General features: G+C 36.9%; 1 protein-coding gene across 5 annotated transcripts in view; it reads right to left on the reverse strand.

The window, feature by feature from the left end:
* The window catches only part of Diaph3 (diaphanous related formin 3), a 452,383-nt gene that overhangs the window by 180,170 nt on the left and 248,268 nt on the right, over positions 1-23,945 (reverse strand). For all 5 annotated transcript variants that reach the window (XM_087912260.1, XM_087912261.1, XM_087912259.1 and 2 more), the window contains one exon: positions 14,763-14,892. In XM_087912260.1, the coding sequence (XP_087768386.1) occupies positions 14,763-14,892 (130 nt within the window). The remainder of the gene's footprint in view (positions 1-14,762; positions 14,893-23,945) is intronic.

A 23,945-nucleotide genomic window follows, 5' to 3' on the forward strand; every position in this document is an offset into this window, starting at 1 on the left:
AATTCATTAGGGTGGCTCATGAACGTTCATGTGCTTTCATGGGAAAGCACAATCTTTATAGTAGTAGTGCCATTAAAATGGGCATGACACAGGAACAGTCCACTAAAGAGCATAGCAGAACAGGCAGAGATACCTGTTCTTTGGGCATGCTATCCTCCCAGAACATCTGGAGGCTCTCAGACCTAGAATCTCCCTTGTTTTCACTAAAGTGTCATTACAAGGCAATGGTAACTAAATCACTGGCCATTAATAACTAACTCAAGCTCCACAGCCTCTCCTTTCTTTCCCTGCAAGACTGGGAGAAAGGGATATTGAAGTATTCATCCTCCACTCACATATATAATACATCAGAAAGCAAGTACAGTACAGTACAGTACAGTACATTGGGGGTTGCTTTCCTGTGATGTGAAGGAACTTCTCTTGTGTTCTATTTCAACATCAGTGAAAACAGATATCTCACCTCAAATTTTAACTCAATGACATTTCAATAGAGATTAACTCTTTAATATAGGTTGAAGCACTTTTCGTATTATATATTTCTTATTTGTAGAAGTGAATAAGAAACTATAATATTTAAAGTTTGAAATAAGTTTTGCCAACGTTTATAAAACAATAAGAAAGCCATGGTGTTCACCACGACCACTATATTGCAGGACAAGAGGACACTGAGACATCAGCCTAAAGAAAGTTACGGTGTTCCAGGGCTAAATGTTAGAGGTGCTTGTGGGCACATTCAAGTCCTACAGCAAGAGTAAGTAAGCTATCTTTTACAATGGTGCTGTGTGGCTACTCTACAGACAGCAATCCCACTAAGCCATTTCTTCTGCTTCATCTGCACTCTCTGATTACATTACTTTTACACTGTGGTTAAGTGAATTTAAATGTAATTTACCAACCTCTCAATGCTAGCTTTTAAGTAAAGAAAAAGCACATTTGGCAAAGAAAAAGGAGTGTGTAAATTCCGGGCTGATAACACACAGTCTAATGATTGGAGTCATCCGATGGGTAACACTAAACAATAATGTATGAATCCCCGACTCTCTGACACTTTGTAAAAACAGTTACTACATATCTATAAATAGACGCTTTGTTCTTTAAACAAAATTTTACTCGTGTCAATGATTGTTTTTTATGAGTAGTTTCAAATAGTTATGGAAGTGTTCAACTGCACATTCTCAAGGAAGTGTCAATTCACAGGTGCCCCTCTGTGCGACTTAAAGAGTGGACAGTGTACTCTCTGCAGGACAAGGGCCCAATCTCATGAGATGATAAGGACAAGGGCCCAATCTCATGAGATGATACTTTGATTCCAATTTTGGGGCTTAGCTCAGTGGTAGAGAGTCTGGCTAGCCAGCCTAGGACACTGGTTTCAAGTCCAGACAGCTATCAATCCTGAATTTGCTATAAATTTGTGGAGACCTAGAAGCTGTTCCCTACCTTTTGCCTTCAACTGTGTCACATTTATTGACTAAGTCATGGGCCTTTTATCATTACTTAGAGTAAACATAATAAAAACCGAACTGTTATTCGGCTAACTGTTATGTTGGCTAACATAATGTAAGGCCCTCTGATTTGTCTATTTTAGTGCAGATTGAATCAGATAGGGTATCTTTCAATTATCTGAGACATACTGCCCTTATCTATAGTGGAATGGCAGAAGGACCACTACAAGTTGTTTCCTGTATGCAAAGCTGCTAGTTTTGAACCTTCCCTTTCATAAAATATCCAGCAACAGCCCACTCCTGTGTTCAGAAAGAGTAAACAAGACCTTGAGTCCTGAACGTCTCAATTTCTCAATGACTATCCAGGTCTTATGGAAAACTCCTGTTTCCCTTTCTACTATCTCCAACACATCTCTGCACTGTGCATACAGATTTCCACACTAACAATAATTCCCAGATTACTGTAGTTACATAATATCTGAGTACCGATAACATGACTGGATCTAGATCTTATAAGGTATCATTAAATACAATATGCAGCTTATAGTTCTGTTGTTCTTATTCCTTGTCATCCATCATGCATCTGATTCTATAAATGACACATATTTCCCTGCGGTCCATTCCATTCCTCTACTGCTCTTATCTTGGCCCTTATAACAAGAGTCAAAACCCCCACCAGGTCTCAGGGAAAGTGAACTCTCTAACATTAGAACATAAATTTGAGATACTCTATCACAATTATTGCTTTATGTAGCTCTGTCACCCAATGGCTGAGAATTCTGTAAAGAGGACTCTTCACCATTCACCTCACAGTTGTCTGAGGCTGGCCTCTGTAATTGGCAAAATGCAATTAAGCCTCATCTACGTGACTACATGTGTCAACAGTTCTTCTAATTGTTATTATTGTTATTAAAGTTTAATTCTTTTATTCAAAAAAGAACTTCATATTCCATTTACTTCTGTATCTTCAGTAATATAACATGTTGCTAGATATTTAAATGATAGTTGGTGATATATATTTTGAATGTATCTTCAACAGCTCTTAATAAAGTCGTAAAAATTAAATGTGAAAACAACAGATTTGATATCTAGGATATGAAGTGCATCATATCAGCAAGTGTGTTATCATTATGACAAATGAACACCAGTAGTGATAAAGCTTTAGAATAAAATTTAAATAACAAGTATAAACATTCAAACTTAAAACCATCGTGAACATAAGCTTTCCAAAATATCATACTTTAGATTTATTATAAGAAAATTTTATCTGCAATGGAAAATGATCCATTATAAATATTCCTGGGCTATGATTATTATTTCCTAACAAGCTTATTAAATAATATCACATTCATTCTTATATACCATGAAACAACACAAGAAAAGTAATATCCTTATAAAAAATTGAAATGCTTATTACTACCAGATAGGTTAAACATTTGGACTAAATTAACTTTTCTCATAAATAGGAATTTTCTTTATGTGAGAAACAAGTTTCAGAATCTCAAAAAATTAATTCCCTTGATAAATTCAACAGCTGCATAATATTTTATGAATGCTAAGTTAAAAATTATAAAATCAGAGGGACAAGACAGATATAACTAAATCACAGAGGTATTTTAATCCTGAATATCAATCAATGAGGTTGACAACAGAACAATTAGTATATCACAGTAAAAGTCCTAAGATGGAGATTAAAATTAGTAACGTACTAGGCTATATCAAATGCACAGACGGACATGCTTGGGGTTTTTGCCTTGTTTTTTTCATCACGTTGCCAGAGAAACTATTATTTGTTGAGGGGTATGGGGAGTGAAAGGCGCTGAACTAATGGGGAGGTTACAAAGCCACATCGGGAAACGGAGCATGCATCTCTGCTGCAGTGCGGCACGTGCGTGTGGGGAGTGAATCAGCCTTCTCGGCAAGAATCATGTGAGTTTTATAGGCAGAAAAGGTTTTGTATCTGAGAACCGAATTTGTAGGACAAAATCAACTTGCAGGAAATCATGTGTAATATAAGAACTTAAGAAATCTTTATATCAACAGAGATACTGATGAACAAGGCAAAACAAAATTTCAAGAAGTACACAGAAAGAGACCTCACGTGAAAGAAGAGTTTTGTGCGCTTATACAGGAGAGTGCTGGTACAGCTCTTCAATGTGCCACGGGATAAATATTAAGCATAAATGGCCCAGGCAGGGAAGCAGGGAAGCTAACTATAGATCTTCCCCTCTTTCTCCTCTCCTCCAAATCTAATTCCCCAGTCTAACCTCCAGCTCTGTAGCAAACCACCTCCTGGGTCCTCCCTTCCCTCCCTGCCCACATCCCCAGTGGATCACGCAGACCTTCCCCACTAACCACTTGGTGCAGGGAAATGGGAAGGTAAACTGTGGCTCCTAAGCTCGCCCCGCACTCCTCCAAATCCCGTCTCCCAGTCTCACCAGCAGCACTGGAGCAGATCACCGGCTGCCGTCTTGTCCTCGACTATGCTGCTGTCTGAAGTGAATCACACACATTTTCTCTGTCAACCTCCCTCCCACCAACCCATTTTTGGAGGGACTGCAAGGTTATACAGTCACTAAGGAAATCAGTGAGGCAGGTCCTCAGGAAGATGGGAATAAACAGATCTACCTCAAGATCCAGCTAGCTATGCTTCTCTTGGGCATATAACGAAAAGATGACTTATTCTACGACAGAGACACTTGCTTAGCCATGTTCATTGCTGTTCTATTCATAATAGCCAGAAAAGGGGAACAACCTAGATGCCGCTCAACCTAGGAATGGATAAAGAAAATGTGGTACATTTACACAATGAAGTATTATTACTCAGCTGTTAAAAAAATAAAGACACGAAACAAATCATCCTGAGAGAGGGAACATAGGCCCAGAAAGACAGATATAGTGTATAAACTCCTATATGTAGATATTAGCTCTTAAGTCAATGATAACCAAGCTACAACCCATAGAATGACAGCAGTTAGTTAGAGAGTAAGGAACTGGGGAGTATGGGGTCATACAGCTCTTCTTAGGAAAGGGAAATAGAACAGATCATTATGGATGGACAGGGTGGCTATAAAGGAAGGATCAAGTAGAGTGCAGGGAAGTTAAAGAGGCATGAGGGGAAGATAAGAGGGGATGAGGGAGCAGAAATGGAGAGAGACAGTGAAAATTAATGGTCATTTACAGGGTAGTATGAAAACCCAGTTCAGTAGAAAACTTTGAAATATAAACATAGATGAAGGTAATCTAAATGAAATCTCCATATAATGGGGGTGAAAGTTCCAACTGACCATACTCTATAACCAAATGAAGCTTCCAGTACCTGAATAGTTTTATATCTAACTGAATTGTTGGCCAAAGGGGTTCCATGGGAACCCTCCAAACAACCCAAGACTACTGGCTGTTCACCACAAATGGGTGGCAATGCCCCACTGCTGAAGACATACTATTCCTTGAGCAATGGAAATGTTAAGCCGGTGCCTACACAGTATGCTCCCCTCAATATGAGAACTCAGCACACTACGAAAGGAGAAACACAAGCGCCAACCCAGCCACAAACCCTTTCATCTACAATAGCGTCCTTACTGCACAAAAGTGGCACAAAGTAACCAATGACCAATTTGACTTAAGATCCACTATGTTGAACCCATACCCGACACTGATTGTGTGACCAAGAAGCTGAGACTAGACGGCCCGGAGACACAAGATAAAGCCAAATACTACTCTTCTTATTAAATAAAAAAAAAAAAAAGAAGAAAAGTAGAATAAAATGAGTCTTAATGACACACTGTTATACACACGAGTGCCTTGCTCACTGGGAGCTAGCCGAGAGACGCACACATGTCATCTCCTTTCTGTGCTTTATGTTCTACACTAACACCTAAAATGGAAATTTCAGTCCAACAAGGACCTTTGTGCTCACAGGTCTCCAGGACCCCATATGGGACTGTGACAAAAGCTTTGGACAAATGGCGGTACACTCACTCTAGTTTTCCTTTTCAGAGGCTCACCGGAAAGCCTTGTCCTTACCAAGGCAAGTATTCAGTACAGTGTCTACTGGGAAGTGAGAGTTCATTCTTTACAGGCTCAAAACATCAAAAAGGATTGCTAGGCACTAATTCATTTATTTATTAAGTGTATAGAAAGAACTGTGAATGCTATCTGCTGAGAATTCACTATTACACTGATATTTATAGACATATTTATAGAAGAAATACGTCTCACTAGAACTGATCAATTTTAATGTATAATAGAGATGGAGCCTTGTGAGTGAAGAGAGGAAAGTTGCATATATTACTTTTCTACGTGTGTCAGGTTAGTCATGCATTCGGTAGTCTCACATCTGAATGTGAGTCAACACCCTTCCTCATGCTTCTATGGGGTGTGCTGTTATCACACAGTAACTCATATTTTAAGGCACACCTTAGTAACTCTAGGTTGACAAATTAGTTTTGCATGTAACCTGTAATAAAAGTTTATAAAAATAACACTTTAGAAAAATTAATTCTACATGGTTAAAGAGTTGCTGGGACTCAGATTTTTTTAAGTATTTAATGGTATAACTGCTTTTTCAAAAATTAATTTGGAGTCAAACTTCAAAATGTAAATTTGAAAAAAATTTTTTTATGTTAAGGCAGGAGTAAATCTGTGACCTATTTTCAATGTTCCATGTGGGAATGCTTAGCTATCCAATTGTTTATGCATTTACTTGTACACTTAGGGCTGGTATAAATGCTGCATGTAGATTGTTTGCAATTGTATTAAAGTTCATACACACACACACACACACACACACACACGAATCTTTGGTTATATATATTCAGGCAACTCAGAGGATAATTCTTAAAACAGAGGTGACCATACAAATTAAAAGTCTAAGCTATCCACACAGACTTTTACTTGCCTATCAATGTTTGCAAAGCTAGGTGTGTATCAGATAATTTCATTGAATGATAAAAGCATCAACTGTGATGAACACAGAACATTTAAATAGCTTATTAAGTTCTGTAGCAGCTTTATAAGCAGTCATACACTGTTGTCTACATTGTATAAGTAAGCATTCTGGGCCTCAAAAGCAAGAAGCTACTTGAATTAGGTTAGTTTTGAATAGGAAACAAAATGACCCCAAAGGCTCATGTGTGGAAGCTCTGGGCCCTGGCTGGGGGTGTTATTGAGAGGTAAATGGATCATGAGAGTATTAATCTTGTCAATAGATTAACACACTGGTGAGTTCGTAGATCAGTGGATTATTAAGAAATAGGACCCATTACTACAGATGGCCTATCTTTGAATGGTGGATCTTGTTCTAAGCCTCTTTCTCTACTCCTGCTAACTGGATGCCATGACATAATCAACTTTCTCAGCAAAACACGCCAATAACCTTGCCTTCAGCCCAAATAAAGGAGCCAGGAGACTATAGGACTGGGACTTGAGAAATCGGAAAATCATTCAAGTAGCCACTTCTAAATTGCAGCTAGCAAAAATAAAATAAAACTATCGTTTTCCCCCTGCTTGGACACCCTACCTGACTCACAGGCACACCTCTAGCACACTGGCATTTGAACCCCAGTCACCTAACTTCAGTGGTAATGACTGAAGGAGCAGCTTCGCCCATATTACAATGCCTCCAATATCTAAACTAATTATGACCTTTTTTTGTTTTACCATCTAAAATTGTTAGCTACTGTGCCTGTAAATAACAAAGTCCTTAAATTCTGAGGAATATATGAATTTTAACTCATTTTATATTTGGATATGATGGCAAAGAAACAGGGAAATTTTATAAGTTTATCAACAGTGACCCTTAAAATCAGATCAGTTCACAGTTTCATGAAAAGTGAGCTCTAGATATATTACTAGGGTGATATCTCTCAACTGCTTCATCGTCCTCAGAGACACTGACATGCCTCCATGAAGTTAGGAAAGTGGTTATAAAGACAACTGGAACAGAATGAATAGTGTACACAAAAATGCACATCATCCCGGAATATCAGAAGGTGAGCTTCATGGAAAAATGAAGTAATTCCATCAAAAGTTACCTATTGACTGAAGATTCCAAGCTGAGGATTAGCTACCCAGAAACAAAAGAAGGCAGCAACAAGGACAAGAGCAGAGCATGCAGTGACATGTCTACAAACCAGGGATCACTGAGGGCTGCCAGCAGCCTCAAAAAGACAGGAGCAAGCATGAGCTGGTTTCCTCTTGTCCCCTTCCAGGAAAACGGACTGTAGCAACTACCCTTACTTTGGGTTTATATCTTGTGAATATGGGGGAGAATAAATTTGTTATTTATAGGCATTTAGCTATGGTGAACAGTTATGGTGATTCAAGGAAACTAATAAAAATATAAACTCAAGATTTTCAAATTCTCCAAACACAGATGGGCTTCTTAGGAACAGGTATGAATTCTGCCAGCGGCATCTTATCAACTCTAGGCGTCTTCTATCCAGCCCCTGATGGTACACATTACTTTGTCACCCAAGAGACACAGGAGACTGCCATAAATGTTTGTTCTATCTACAGTAGAAGTTTCTTTGTAAGATACAGATTTGCCATTGTAAGTTATTCTTTTGATTGCCCTATTTTGACACCTTTCATCTTCCTTGTTGGTAATTTCACATCCCGTGCTGCAAACATAGGAGCAGGAAATAGCGCCTCACCGCCAGCAGCTTGAAGAAAGCTCCAAGACCTTGGCTGCCATTACCGACACTGCTCCGTTATTTGGTCTTAGCTGTGGCTTATAGCTGACACTGACAGAGCCCCTCTTCAGCTCCTGCAGATCTCTTGATGCCCCAAATCTGCACACACTGTAAACGGTTAGTGTCTTGGGAAGATTAATGCTGTGTTGATGCTACTTTTCGTCTGTTAACCTCCAAAAAGATGCAGAGGTCTTCGTGATGTAGTTTTCCTCTTCATCATCATCTATCAACCCAAGCAGCAGCGGATTCGGGAAATGTTCCTAGCTCAGTATCTCAAAAAGCAATCTTTAGCTCCAAGTAGTGCCTGCATGACCAGTGTTCTTCAATGTCACACTGCAGCATCTACAAGCCTTCCAAGGATATTGGCCGTACTGCTTTTGCTCCATCTGGCTGCTTTCCATGCAGTTTATATTTGCACTACGAAATGATTACACTAACAACTCATATCCAAGTTTCTACATAGGTAAGGCTATATAGATTCTCTGTGAAATCAGTGGGCAGAAATTAGATATATGGCCCCTTATCAATACACAGTGCTTGTAATACAATGTGAATGCCTGGCTTTACGAAGTTTTAATTTTATGAACACATTTTTTTTTGGTAGAGTAAACTGATCAAAAATCCAATGATTAACTTGGAAATGATCAAATTATATACTGTTGTGTTATTTTTAAATTTTTAAAAATAAATGTGATTTTAAATGTGATTTAAATGTGAATTTAAATGTGATTTTTAAAACACATTTATTGTAAAATTTACTATATCACATTATGTTTAGCTAGTATAAACAACACTGAAAGTAAATTATATTTTGAAAGTAAATTTATCTATTATATCTAGCTTTATTAATATACTCAAATACACTCATTAGATGTGTATAAAATTCTAAGGGTCCCAGGACACCTTTACGGACACAGCTTTTATTTGTTGTTCTATCTGTAGAAACAGAGATAACAGCTCAGAAGTGATCTATAGCTCCCTTTTGGTTTCTTTCAACAGATAATTCAGAGTATTCCCAACTGTCATCAATTACTTGCTTTAATTAAAATCAAAAGTGTTATATCAGCAAGCAGAAATAAATAGAAAAGAAATATAAATCCAAATACAGTGAGTAAAAGAAAAATACAAAAGCAAACATGACATACTCCATGAAAAATGAAGGCAAGCTAAAAGAAAACTAAAGAGAAGCCAATCAGTCTTCCCCACACTAAACGTATGTGAGTGTTTATAAATATATTTATTTGGAATGTTTTCGTATTTCACTGTGTATCTATTCATTTAAATATCAAGTCTAGTAAAAAAAATCAAGGATTATTTGCAATTTTTTTACAAGCGTGATAACTGATAGTATGTAGAAGGACCTTCCCCATCAAAAACTGTTTACTAGAGACTTCTGAATATTCCATTTGTAACTGCTTTCAGATCTAATGCGACAAGATAAAAAGATCCAGTGTGTGCACCTGTGTCCAATGGGCAAAAATCTCTAAACAAAGAAACAATACTCTCCTTGAGTAGAGCAGCTATCACGATATACCAGTTGGCTGACATTAAGCTATTGTCTCACAGTTCTAGAACACATTCATTTGGTTATAGCCTTGTTTCTCTGAAGCCGCTCACGTCAGCTGGCAGAGGACCATCCTAGTATGTCAATAGAGGTGATCCTTTGTGCATAGTGCTGCCAGGGGGAGGGTAAACTAACTTTCCCTGGTCCTATGGGGACAGAAGTTGGGTTACACCAAGGTAGAGTAAGGCATAGAACAATTTTCATTTTAATCAAAGAAATCATATACCGAAAGACAGTCAAGCTCAGACCCACTGGAGCAGTCAACATACAAACTTATAAAGCACATGATTCAGGCTTTAAAAGCTCAAGTAGTTTCCCTCTGTGTCACTGACAATGCCATAAAACCAGTATCTCTTCTCATGACATTCTAAGATTGAATCATCCTTAATATGTACAACATAAATTAACAGGATAGCTTATTGAGTAAATTCACCTTTGTATAGATAGAAATGTATAAACTAAATGTATACCATCAAAGTCTAACACTGTACAATATGAAACATCAGTGAATATGTATCTCACTCCAAATATAAAGTTCCAATCCATAAATCACCTCCAAAACTTACTCTTTTCAATGAACACAGTGTTAGCTGTGTGGTTAACTCTGCTCTGGGGGGGGGGGGGGGATAGAAAATGACACTGGCCTAATTATTAATACCAAATATCACAAAGTGTATCTGCCTTCTGATAAAATTTGTCATTTTGGGCAGGTAACGACTCAATGTTCAGGTACGTCTTTAGACATATGCTGTATGCTTGCTACAGAAGATGGATGTGAAATTTTCAGACACGACGCAGTTTCCAGGTGGCAGCCACCTGGAAATTAAGTGTTCTAAGTGCTCACAGTAGGTGAATAAAAGATAAACATTTGGTATTTAGTAAAGTATTTATCATAAAATGTTAGAAATGCATGAGGAACCAGAGAGCAGGAGATATATTTAGCAGACAACAATTTGGGTCAGATGGAGGAATTACTAGTTAGAAGCAGACAGATAGAGGCTTAGAAGCAGAAAGAAGTATATTAAAGAAGATGAAAAGAAATAAAATATTACACATGAAGGAATCCTTTTAAGTGGTAAGAATACAGGCAAAGAAAATGTAGAAGTGACTTCCGTGAACCCACTTGATAATAGATAGAAGGCTACTTCATCTGAGAACAGAGCTTCAATGAGTAAATTCCATTCTCAAAAACCCAGGAACAGTCTAAGAGTAGAGTAGTTTTTAAATAGTAATATATGGATTCCGGGACATTTGTGAAATGATCCTTAAGGAAAAAGTCAAATGTTCACATACTATTGTGAGCTTCCAAAAAGAGGGACCAAAGAGAGCATGTCATTAACTATAAGGTGGCTAATGAAGGAAAGTCTAGACAAACACTCCAGGCCTGACCTCTCATGGGTTCAACAGGCCAAACCCAAAAGGTGCTCTGCACTGAATTGCTGAAGGCCATAAAGAAAACAACAAATAAGGGGAGAGAAATCCGAAGAAAGTGAACCAGGAGTCCTCTCAAGGGAACGACTTGGGAGGAGCCATTAAAATTGGTGTGTCCTATCATGGCCCACTATGATCGTCACACCTGCTTGAGATTCAGAAGAGAACAGCAAAAGTTGTGACAGGCACAAATGCAAGCAGAGATGGAAAGTCTATAAAGCAAATTTGTAAGTCACCGAAATGATTTTAGCATTTATGTCCTTGTGGATGGGAGAGATAACCTCAGGAGAAGTTTCTGTGAGGGGAGAAACACAAGAGCTCAATATATAGAGAGATCTCCAAGAGAAGGAAGGAAAACAATTTACAGGTGAGGGAGGAGACTGGTGGGGTCCACACCATCCTGTTTTACATAGGCTGTACTGCAAGAAGATGGAGGACGTACACTAGACCAATGACATAACTAGACATAACACAGTTCTGATACAGGAATTACTAAGCACAGCCTTGCTGAATGAATGAACGAATGAACCAGGATGTCATTTGTATAAGTGAGAGTTGACAAAGAAGAAATGGACCACTATATAAGACAGTTATGAAGGCCCTCAAAAAAGGCTGACCAATACAATGTTATAGACTGACTACATCTTTTTCTTTATCTTACTAGTTTTAACCATGTGTGTGTGTGGCAGTGTGGGTATGTGCCTCTGTAGGCCAGATGAGAGCAGGAGCTCCACTGAGGTCGGATTTACAGGGCTCTAGCTGCCCAGGGCTCTGGAAGAGGATGTAAGCAGTAAACCATCTTCCCAGCTTCACCTGAGTTCCAATTTAACCTCTCTTCCCAAGAAACAAACAAAAATTTTGTCACTTTCTGCACATTAATAATTATTCCAATTTTACAGATTTCTGGTACGTAGTAAACAAAACCTTCAAAGGCTAAATTAATTTTAATTATGTAGACAGGAAAAAATGTAACCAACCCTTAGAATTCCACAAAAGAATGAAAATCTACCATGGTATACAGAAATACAATAATGAACCAAAATATTTTCAGTGAAACACAACAGAAAAGCCATAAGCCATTATTTCTTAGGAAAGAAGCATCCTAATGAAGTAGATTTTTGAAAATTGTCAGTCGGGTAAGCTCATTAGTTGCAATGAAAGTTACCCCTGCTGATCTAGAAGTACCTAATGACCAGGATTTGTTATGGCTCAAAAACAAAGGTACTTTCTAATTCATGTGATAGCTCACCGAGGATATTTCAAAAGTGGAAACTTTAAATGATGATATAAGAACACTCAATTCTCCAAAGCATACACAGACTTATTTCATCTAAAACATTACCTTTACTCCTCTAATATTTCCTTCAGTAATTGGATCATATAATGAAAAGGAAATTATGCTTAACAATCATCTATACTATTAAAAACCATTATTCCAAACATGAAGTTTGCTGCTCCCAGTGAAACATATTAGCAGTATCTGCTGACCCTTGCACACACATGCCTTTGCTGTAACAGATGGAAACCAAATGCTCCAAGGCCCCTGAATGCCCCCTGGAAAACCAAGAAGGAAAACAAACAGAAGAAGCAAATTACTAGCTTAGAACTCTGCGAGTCTTAATGTAAACTAAATAGATTTTAAAAGAACAGAATGTCAGAATATTTACAAAGAATTAAAAGTATAATTAAATGAGTCAAAATAGGTGGTATTCAAAAACTTAATTTATACCCAAAACTGCTAGAAGGAAACTGATAAGAAGTTTTAAAGGACAAAGTGAATCAGTCATAGTTCACATTTGTAGTCCTAGCATCCCAGAAGGTAAAGTAGAAAAACTGTTTCAAGCTGCAGGACAAGCTGGGAAGCAAAGTTCTTTCAAAGACAATCTGGGCTACATTGACAGACCTTATTTTAACTTCCCATGGCCTCAAAGAAGCATTTAATAAGAATTATGAAGCGAGGAAATGGATACAATCTTGTAGTCTCTGCACTGTGGATGCAGAGATAAGGAGATCAAATATCTGAGAACATGCTGGGCATAACACTTAGTGAATAAATAAATTTGCAACTACTTAAGGGACTGATGACTGGTAGAAAATTTCAACTCACTGTCTAAAGGTATTAACACAGAGTCTTCTTATCTACACAATCATCTTTGCAACAGTAAAAGAACCCAACTGTATTTCAAGGGCATTTGTGCCATTTCTAGACACTAATATGCTACTTACAAAGGCAATGTTCGTTCACCAAGACTTTGAATTTCAAGTTCACATATTTTGACATTTGCAAAAATATTCCAAAATTTCAAAAAAATCCCACCTTAGGAAAATTATTTTCCTTGACTTAATGGTTTAATTGTGCTTTTTAGATTACCAAAAATTTTTCAAATGTTTCTCTTTTGTTTATTTCGAAGTCTCTGTCTCATATCATAATGTTCAAGAAAATAATGTGAACGCTTGTCTCTTCTCAAATTACATTTAGACATGTAAATGTGTACATCATTCTATATCTATCTGAAGATTTTCTTATACAAAAGTCATTTAAAGTAACATAGGTGCAAAACCAATAATTTAATATCATTACAACTGACTTGTAAAAAGTCTAATGTGGCAACCAGAAATCCAGATGAACAATTTATAAAAAGCCATTTGAAATACATATTTCAATGAAACATATGTCATGGTAAAATTATAAAGGACATCTCATCCAATCACATTTCTCTTTACAAGTAAAATCTTATTGACACTATACAGCAAAAGAAAAATTTAAGGTACAGGGAATAATAAACATATTTGATATAATATTGTATTTAATGCAGAAAAAAATAAATTATCCTTCTTCAGGCTCATAGATTACAGTATAAAGAAGGAAAAAAAGAGCTCATACACAAAACATGATTTGATATTATTATTATTAATGGTTAACACAAAAAGAATACAGCTAGCACACCATTGTGAACGAATTGTGTTCTAAAACATTCATAAGTTAGTTATTGTGAGATAAGTAATTGCTTGGATGGAAAAAAAATCTATGTTAAATATAAGTGAAAACTGCACTTTTATGGCGACCAAATTTTTAAAATTTAAATCAGATTAAAATGAAGTCTTAGTAACAGGTTCTATCTGAACTCTTGACACCTTGTTTAAGGTTGTAGCAGGGCCTATAACCAGGTTAGCAATATATGTAGTTGAGAGATTAACTGGAAGACTGATATCTAGTAGTACAACAAAAGAATCTTCAATTCCTTTACACAGATTTGAAACTTGGACAAAAGGAAGACACTCATTTTGTTATGCAACAATGCTCGGGAATGCCACTTGGTACTTATAAATGACACGGGACTAGGAAGAACTGCCGAAGTAAAGAGGAAGAAACTAAACAGGAGAGGGTGGTGTAGGGAGGCATTCATGACGTTTAATCTACAATGCAGTGCACTTCAAACATCTTATTGTCTAACCAAATCAATACATATTCCTAATCATGAAAACTCATAGTCTATAATGTCTTTTCAAATCACCATATTTCATATGAAACCACTTTAACAAAAGAGATACATGTAGATACAAAGCATTATTTTCTTAGAACTGAAGATCAGAATAAAGACATATATAGTTTTAAATCAAACCACAAACCTCTACTAGCTTTGTCTAAGTGTGCCAAATCGTCAACAAAGTGCAGGATGTCCGGGTGCTTTTCTTCACATACGTCCACCAGGAAATGAAGGAGTGTTGTTTTCTGATCTGCTGATTTTATGTCCTTTAGCTAAGTGAATGAGAAGGGGAAAAAACACAAAGTATTTTAATAATTAATTGAGTCATGTAACACACTGCTCTAGATCAGAAGTTGGTTAGAAAACTTGTTTCAGTTCTGCAAGTATTTGAATATTTTTTAAATTTTTTATTTAAAAGTATTTTTATTTCATTTTACATACTGTCCACAATTTCCCCTCCTTAAACTGAATACCTTTTACTTGATGTGGTTTTAAAACTATTAACATTAGTAATAAAGGAGAAATAACTTCAAAGCAATCCAGTATGCAATCATTTGTGGGGGGAAATGAAATGCCTAGGAAAATCGAATAACCTATATACCTAGATAACAGTGGAACCTAAAACAACCTGGGTGGTTCATGTTTATAGTTTGGCATGCATTCAGATAGACTACAACACACTATAGGAGTTTAAGGTAGATACAATGTCAAAGTAGTATTTCTTTAAAAGTCGTTTCAGTTTTTGAAAAAAGAAAAACAGCATATTTGCCTTGGTGTGACAAATGCTATAGTAAAAACAGTTCACAAAGACTATCTCAGAGGCTTTGACAGCTGAGAGGAACCACTGAAAACTAGTAGCTCAATAGGCTTAGAAAAGAGCATGACAAAACCTCCAAGAGCAGGCAGAGGGAGCAGCATCTTTAAAGCACTTCCAAGAAATGGACTTGTCTGTACGCCATGGGTTTAATTCTAGAAGCTTGGTCTTCAGGTTGTGATGCGGGGGGCAGGGAGTGTGCTGTGGTGGTAGTGAATCAGTATGCAGCATGGCCTTCTGAGAAGGCCTCAGGGATTTCTCCTGTGACCCCTTGCTACTTCTCACATGATAACACCTAGGCTGTAAGCACATGTGCCCACACATGCCCTAGGATTGCTATCTGCCATGATGCAATCTAGCACCTAGAACACTTTCAAGAAGTGAGCCAAGGCAGAAGGATGCCCTAGAACCTCCAAATTCTGCAAGAAAACCCTTCTGAAAATCCTGTATTAGATAATGCAGCAACGCAAAGCTGATGAATACAAGGAAGATGTTGAGTAGGTTAAGTAACAGCAAACTAAAAATATAAATGTAGGGGGATGCAAGTAGGGTCAGTGGAAAGATATAAATCTGAAAAATAGCAGAAAATAAAAAAAATGTGGCACATAATGGAAATTACCTGTCCTTAAGAAATGAAAGTTATTAAACTAGAGAGAGATGACTACATAAACTCTTAAACCCTTCCCTGTAGTGAGGCAAGATAAAGGAATAGAGCAAAGGAAACAGCAGAAGCACAGAGGCTAGCTGTAAGAGAAGTGGCAATAAGTCAGGCAGGAACACAGGAGGACGGAGCTGGGTGTGGACCAGACAGGGTGGGCTGCTAATTCAGGTGACACTGCTCATGGAGACAGGACAGAAGTAGACAGAGAGGAAAATGCTTCAGTTTGGGGTAAAAAGATTTAGAAAAATTTAAGTAATATGCAAATAGCACTGTCCTGAAGTGGTGGACACGACACAGATTGCCTCTGAATCTATTGCTTTGCTTTCATGAATACCTTTGATTTGTTGTTCCTATTTGCACTTAGGAAATTTTAAGACAACAGTTATGCAGTATTCATATTTAGGTTCTCATGTTACACACATACACACATATATAAACAATGAAATAAATGAGTGGTATCCTCCCTGAGAACAAACTTTCAGTTGATACTGTCCCTGTGGAGAAGGCTGTCTTATCTTGTAAGAACACCCTGGTCTTAGAAAAATTTGTGAGCTTCTTGCTTCCAAAATTGCACAAGTATGTGTACAGAACGAGGGAAAAGCAGAGAAGGTGAAAAACAGTAACAGGCACAGGGCGGAGTTGACAAGACTTGGCAATCCGTGCCTGAAAGGAACAAAAATTTCAATCAGGAATTAGATGTGATCTAGCCCAAGCTTTGCTCAGGGATTGGGTCTCTGAACTTTTTGCAAGGAGACTGGCATTAAGACCAGGTAAAATGATGTTCTGACATGGAACCCCAGCACCGAGCTCTCATTTAAAAAAATACATATGTAACGAACACAACCACCAAACAAACCACTCCTTTCATGGTAGAAAAGAAAATAATACAGAGCTGGAGATTGTAGTCTAAGGGATGAGGTCAATACTGCTTCTTTTCCAACAATTCACCACTTTAAAAGAGGTGTGTGTGTGTGTGTGTGTGTGTGTGTGTGTGTGTGTGTGTGTGTTCTCTCAGGTCTGTCTCTCTTTTCCATTATGGTTTGTCTGACTTTTGTTTGCTCATTAGTTTGCTTTCTAAATATAGAAAGCACAGAGAGTTGGGTGGGTATGGAAATGAGAGGACCTGAGAGGAGTTGCGGGGAGAGGAAATCATGATAAGAATATATTATACAAAAATTATTTTCATTAAAAATAAATAAAAAAGAAAAAAACAAAAATATCCAAGAGTAGTCACTAGTAGTAGTTGCAGTGGTAGTGGGGGTACAGGATCAGTCAACGCAGATGAGAAAATGTAGTACTAGCTTAGACAACGGACAGTCTGACATGGATACACATATGGAAGACTCAGATGCTATACTGGCCTACTGAAAATACAGTTCAAACGGTAGAGTCCTTGCTTAGTATATTCACAGCCCTGAGATCTAACTTCAGTATACTAATGTACACAAACACAGACAGACACACACATACACACATACCACACCACCAAACCTTAGAATGTTCCAACAGACATCCACCTGTTACTTAATACCTTTGGTAATGCACAGAGACTTCATGCCATCTAGAAGAGAGTTTCAAAAGTACTCTTTAAAGGCTCAATTATGACACAAATTCCCACTGACATATGTGAGTGACCTCCTAATGGGAGGCACGCCCTTAAGTTAGCAGCCCAGGGCAAGTTATTAGACCTCAGTTTGCACACAGGGAACATTAAAAAATGGAACAGACTATAAAAAGGGAACTCTAAACTCATGCTCCATTCCATACTCAGTAAGCATACATAAGAATGGGTTGCAACTATATCTGGAAAAGCAACAAGATCGAAACAAAACAAGAGGAATACAAATAAAGAGATCCAAATATATTAAATTTAAAAGTCATGTCTGCATGTGTGGGTCAGTTTCAGTTTGTAGATACAAGCCACAAACAATAATCTGATTTGTAGCTTACTTATACCTCTATTCCATTCACACAGTCATTTCAGAAGTGAAAGCCAGCTCAGACAGTAAGCTTTCCCCTATGCATGTGCTGCGTATTAAAACATTATTCAATTTAAAAAAAAAAGCATCATAGTAGCTAAGTTCCCTTAATTTAACTTATTTTAGGCCAGTGACTACTTGGGCATATTGTTCCTACACTGAACTCTGAGTCACCTACTATGACAAATGCCTGTCCTTCCATTCTATATACCTTTCATGAGAAACCAAGTGACATTCTTTATGGAAAGCTGATTAGGACAACACATAATTGACTTCTATAATATGCAGACACTTAATACAGTTTTTCAAAATTCTTATGATGCAATCATCCAGTAACTACTAGGATTAATATCTTAAGAAATCTGTCATGAAACCAAAATCCACTGATGAGCAGTAAGAATAAAGATTTGAGGTTCTATGATACAATCTAGGTTGTAGCATCTTCAAATCAAATAAACCCGAAGTATTTAGGTCCAACATTGCTTGTTTGGTGACAATATAAAGGTAACACACTGAGGAAAGGTGACACTTTCAGAGGCCATCAGATAAAAATGAAATGATTAGCAAACTATATCAAATATTAAACAGTGGCAATCTAATATTAAACAGCAGAGCTACTGAATGCTAAGTAAGAATCCAATTCAACCATCTCTCTTGATCTGGTATTCATTTATTTTGAGACTTACAACAAAAGAATCACTGAAAACTTCCAAGTGGATTTGAAACAAGCTTAGTAAATGAAAGGCCCAGGTGGAAGCTTCTGGTGACTATCTAGTGCTGTCATGGTGTCCTTCCTGCCAAAATGACTGTTCTCCCTCATGAATCATGGGAAAGTATGAATTGTAAAGTGAAGCCTTAAAAAAAATCACAAAAACATAATAAAATGTATTTAGTAAGGTCTTAACTATTTGTTTGTGTGTGTGTGTGTGAGAGAGAGAGAGAGAGACAGAGAGGAGGGAGAGGGAGAGAGGGAGAGGGAGAGAGAGAGAGAGAGAGAGAGAGAGAAAGAAAGATGGGGAATATAAAGTTTTGACAAATATTAACTATAAAAGGTACATTCTGTTTTTAGCAACCATTTTGTAATCAGTGATTGAGTTAGAAATAAAATTGAGAGACAGTGTTAATTTTGTTGAAATGAAAAATAACTTAAGCACCCTTTGTAATGGTAGTTATTAGAAAGAAAATGAAATGAAATTTCATTCGGGATAATGTTCATATTAAAAATGGTTTATTTAAATTTTAACAGACATTTCTTGACAGGATTTCCTCCTGCATGATTGTCAAGAGACTTATCTGACAGATAGTAATCATCATTGCTAAACAGAATTCCTTATTCACGTATTGTTTTTTTTAATGTACATTTAATGTGGCATAGATGTCAAATAAATAAAAAGATGGATGGAGTTTCTCTAACCACTCTGTTCATTCCAGACAAAATAATGTTAAAAACAGACCCAGTAATAAATCATGGCCTGCTTGTCAATCTGCAGTAGGGCTCCTTTGCAGTGCCAATGCGAGGTTTTGGAACATTTTAAAGGTGTTCGACACAAATTTGGACGACATTTAAAGAATATTCTATTGTTTAGTCACAAGGAAAGAAACTAAAGTCAAAATGAAGCATTTTATTATGGAGTTTCTGAATCAAGAGAACTCTAGCCCCTTACTTGCTAAACAAACTTCACATGGAAAGCATGTAGCACCAAGCTCCTCTTTTAATGCTGCTAATCTGTCCATGTGCGTCACACCTGCAGTGTCTGGACAGCTTACAGACGAGGGAGAGTGCCTGGAACACATTAGTCCTAACTGTGGACCGGCACAATGAGCAAAGACCCTAGAAGACTGCAACGCGAATGCTGAGGAAAATAGCATGAGTTAGTGTTTGTCAGTTACGCTGAGGCATGAATATCAGTCCAGTAAAACAAGCACCCACCAGCCTCGGGAAGGAGTCAGTATTATAGACATTATTTATGGGAAAAAAAAAAAAGTTCAGAGAGATCAAGTGCCTTAGGCAACTCATACCTTCTGCCCGGAGAGCATAGCTAGAATGTATGCCCGTGTCAATCTCAGTCATGGTAAAATATGATGATTCCAACAAATGCTTAAAAATACAGTGGATGAAAACAGTAGTAAACCAACAAAAGAACATTAAATGTAACTGATACATTTCTATGTTTTTAGCTCCCAGTTCTAGCCTCCAGAGCCCCAGAAGCAGACACCCTTCCATAGGTAATTTCTAGCTACAAGAATATGTTATTTCAATTGCTTTATGCAAAAAAAAATCACCTCACATACAATTAAGAAAAAAAAACCTAATGCTTATATATTTCTAATAGATAATTTGCCAATACATTCCAGAGTAAATATGGGAGAGAAAAAGATTAATAAATTTTAAGTAGACATATACAAGTTTATTTTAATTTCATATTTTATCTCATGACCTTTATAGAATAAACTTTGTTGTGTATGCACGAAATGCTATCACTAAAAATTAATTCCATGATTAATTAACTGAGCAAAGATAACACATTCGTCAAGAAGCTCAAAAACCCAAGGACTAGAACATGTCCACTGGTGAACTAATATATTATTGTGCAACAGTGATATTTTTCTGATGTAATTCATAATATATAGATATATAAATTATTGTGATGAAGGAGTTTTCTTATTAAATATGTTTCCTTCAATATGAAGGGAGAAAGTATCCTTACTGAGTAAATTAAAAAAAAATTACTGGAGTCTAAAATTTTCCAAAAGAAGTTACTTCTTATATTGTTTAAAAGCATCAATCTTTTAATCTATAAAAATAAATACTATATTAAATACTATGGAGTAGTCAATAATTAATACAAATGGAATAAGAAAATTAATTTTAAATTAAAGTCAGCTTTAGGGTTTTAGTTAGCAGATAAGTTTTCAATTTAAATGATAAATTAGAAGTAAAACGGTTTCCAAATACATAGATTCTATTAGCATTTTACATAAACATTTTACACCGCTATAAATGATGTGCCACTATTTACACACTATTGCTAACTAGGCTCATACTTACATTATCCATGTCCTTTAAGTTCTTTAATTCTGCATTTCCACAAACATAATATTTTATAACCACTAATAGAATATCTTACAGAAATAATAGGTTTTTCACCATAAAGATGTGTGTTCATCCTTTTCTTCTTCCTTTTCCTCAGAAGCTCTGCAATCATTGACCTTTCTATCATCCACGTGAATTTTACCTTTTACAGAATGCAACACTCAGGCACAGATAGCATGAAGATCTCTCAGACTGACTTCTTTCATTTGTTAATGTTTATCATCACTTAAGAAATAACTTCTACTGAGCACTGCAAACAGAGCAGGTATACCAGTTGGTCAATTCAGTCACCTACTCAAGGACATATTGTTTCCTGCTATGTTTAGAGAATTATAACCAACACTTCTGTATATAGGCTTTAATGTAGACATGTTTTCAACTCATCTCGGTAAACACATGACTGTAATTACTAGCTGATTGGTAAACATGTGTTATACAGTATATATAGCTGGGTAGTAGTGGTGCATACATTTAATTCCAGTGCACTGGGAGACAAAGGCATATGCAAGCTTATCTCTGAGTTCATGACCAGTCTGGTCTACAGAGGGATTTCCACGACTGCAAAGAAAGGCTATAAGGATAAAAATCTGTCAGGAAGGGAAGGAGGGAGGGAAGATGAAGGGGAGGGGAGAGAGAGGGAAGAAAGAAACAATATATATATTGTTTCTGGTTCGGGACTCCAACTACCAGCCTGCCAAGTGCTGACCCCTCCCATAGGGTATTTAGGGTCACACTGGAACAAGGAATAGGTGGTTTTAGGATTGCTTGGGCGCTCCCTCTTTCTTCCCCTGCCATGCCCCTGGCCACTCAGGAGTGTGTCATCTATTAAACAGGGGCATTTGATTTGGCTTAATCTGGCTTGATTGGAGTTCTTTGCGCCGATGGAGAGACTTTTCTTAACAATATATAATATGAATATATACAATATAATATATATTATAATATAATATAAATATTATATAGTGTACATAATATTTATAAAATAAAATTATATGTCTATCTTTACTGGTCAGTTTTCCAAAATGCTTGTACCACTTTTCACTTCCATTAGCAATATCTAGGACTCATCAGCTTCTAGTACTATAATGCTTTGGTTTTAGCCATTATATAAGGTACATAGTGTTGTCTTATTTTATTTGACAGTTCATAGTGACATGTTACATGGGACTCTACAGTGCCAGAAAAATTCTACCTCTGTTTTTTTCGGGTCCCATCTAATCTTGAGAATTAAACTTACATAAGAAAAACTACTAGGAAAATATATGTTACATGGAACAAGCCTTCATGAAGAAAAGACACAAGAAGCAGGTAAAGTCAGTTATTTTATTGATATGTCGTGCATAGTTTCTTACGGACTAAAACAGTCTCTCCTGGAAGTTGGAGGGAAGTTCATAAACAGTAGGAAAAGGGAGGAGAGGGGAGAGGAAGAAAGAAGGGAGAATGGACTGAGGGGAGGAGAGAATAGCAGACAGGAAAGAAAGAGAGGGTTGGAAAGGCAAGGGAATCAGGGAGTAGAGAAGGGAAGGAGCAGGCAAGACCCAACTAGACCCTTCTACCAAACTGCCTGCAGGTTGTGTAGGAATTCCATGAGATGCCATCCTGGCTGTGCTGTGGTGGGGACTTTAAGTGATACAGTTGCCTAATAATCCTAAGAAAGTCACCACTCACCGGTTACACTTGGGTAGAATTGCTTCTTTGTTTTGTTGTTAGTGCCCTATTTGAAGTAAAGAGACATTCATTTACATCTGCATAGGAAATGTCAAGCCACAAATGCATTAGACATTACAGCCAGTTGCAAATGAAGGGGGAGGTTTTAAACACTAGCTGTTAAAGAGGGCTGTGGAGAAAGGGTCCTACTTCTCACCCATGAGGAAGATGGCCCAGCATTTCCTGTTACAAGTAGGTCAATGTTCCTGTGAGGAACTCCTAATTCTTAAGAAACAAGGCAGATGTCTAAGCTGTCCTTACATAACTTTTGTTCTGTCTGACTGAATGTGAGTACGCCCAAGTGTCACACATTAACCATTTCAACTGATTACTTGCTCTCTACATATTTTTGATGCACTATTTATATTTTTATTGTATTTTAATTGAGCTGTTCTCACTGCTAAGGTATAAAGTTTCTCACCACTACCCCCAGCAAAATTTTTTTGTAGTCTGTGGCTTACATTGTAATTCTATTAAATGTTTATCACAAATTTTTAATTAAGTTTAGCTTTTCATAATTTTCAGTTCTAACATGCTTTTAATTTTATATTTAAAAGGTTCTTGCTAAGCCCAACATCACAAAGATTTGTGTCAACATATGCTCTACGAAATAAATCATTTTCCATTATATTAAAATTTTTGAATTGGATTTGTATGAGATCTGAAGTCTAGCATGGAGATGTTTAGATATCCCAGTCAGCTTTTTTAGAAAAGCATTTTCCATATTATTTTATCATTCCTCCTTTGTCATAGAACTGTTGGTTGTTATTTTTTGTTCTGTGTTATTATGAACAATTTATCATATTTTTTGGCTAATCACAGTATTTTATATTACAGCACTACACTGAGACTTGATGTCAGATTTCCAATGTTGACAGACGCTCTTCACCAGTTTTGTGTTAGAAACTCAAGGTCTTTTGTGTCTTCCTATAAATTATAGAAGCATTTTGTCGATATCCATCAAATAAATTGCAAAGACTTTGACTACAGCACTATTTTGAATATTCAGGTCAAACTAGAAAAGGGTGGCCACTTAAAAACTAGAGACTTCCTGCCTGTGAACACCAGGT

This window comes from Myodes glareolus, chromosome 12 (assembly GCF_982192425.1).
Source record: "Myodes glareolus chromosome 12, mMyoGla1.1, whole genome shotgun sequence".
NCBI classification, from domain to species: Eukaryota; Metazoa; Chordata; class Mammalia; order Rodentia; family Cricetidae; genus Myodes; species Myodes glareolus.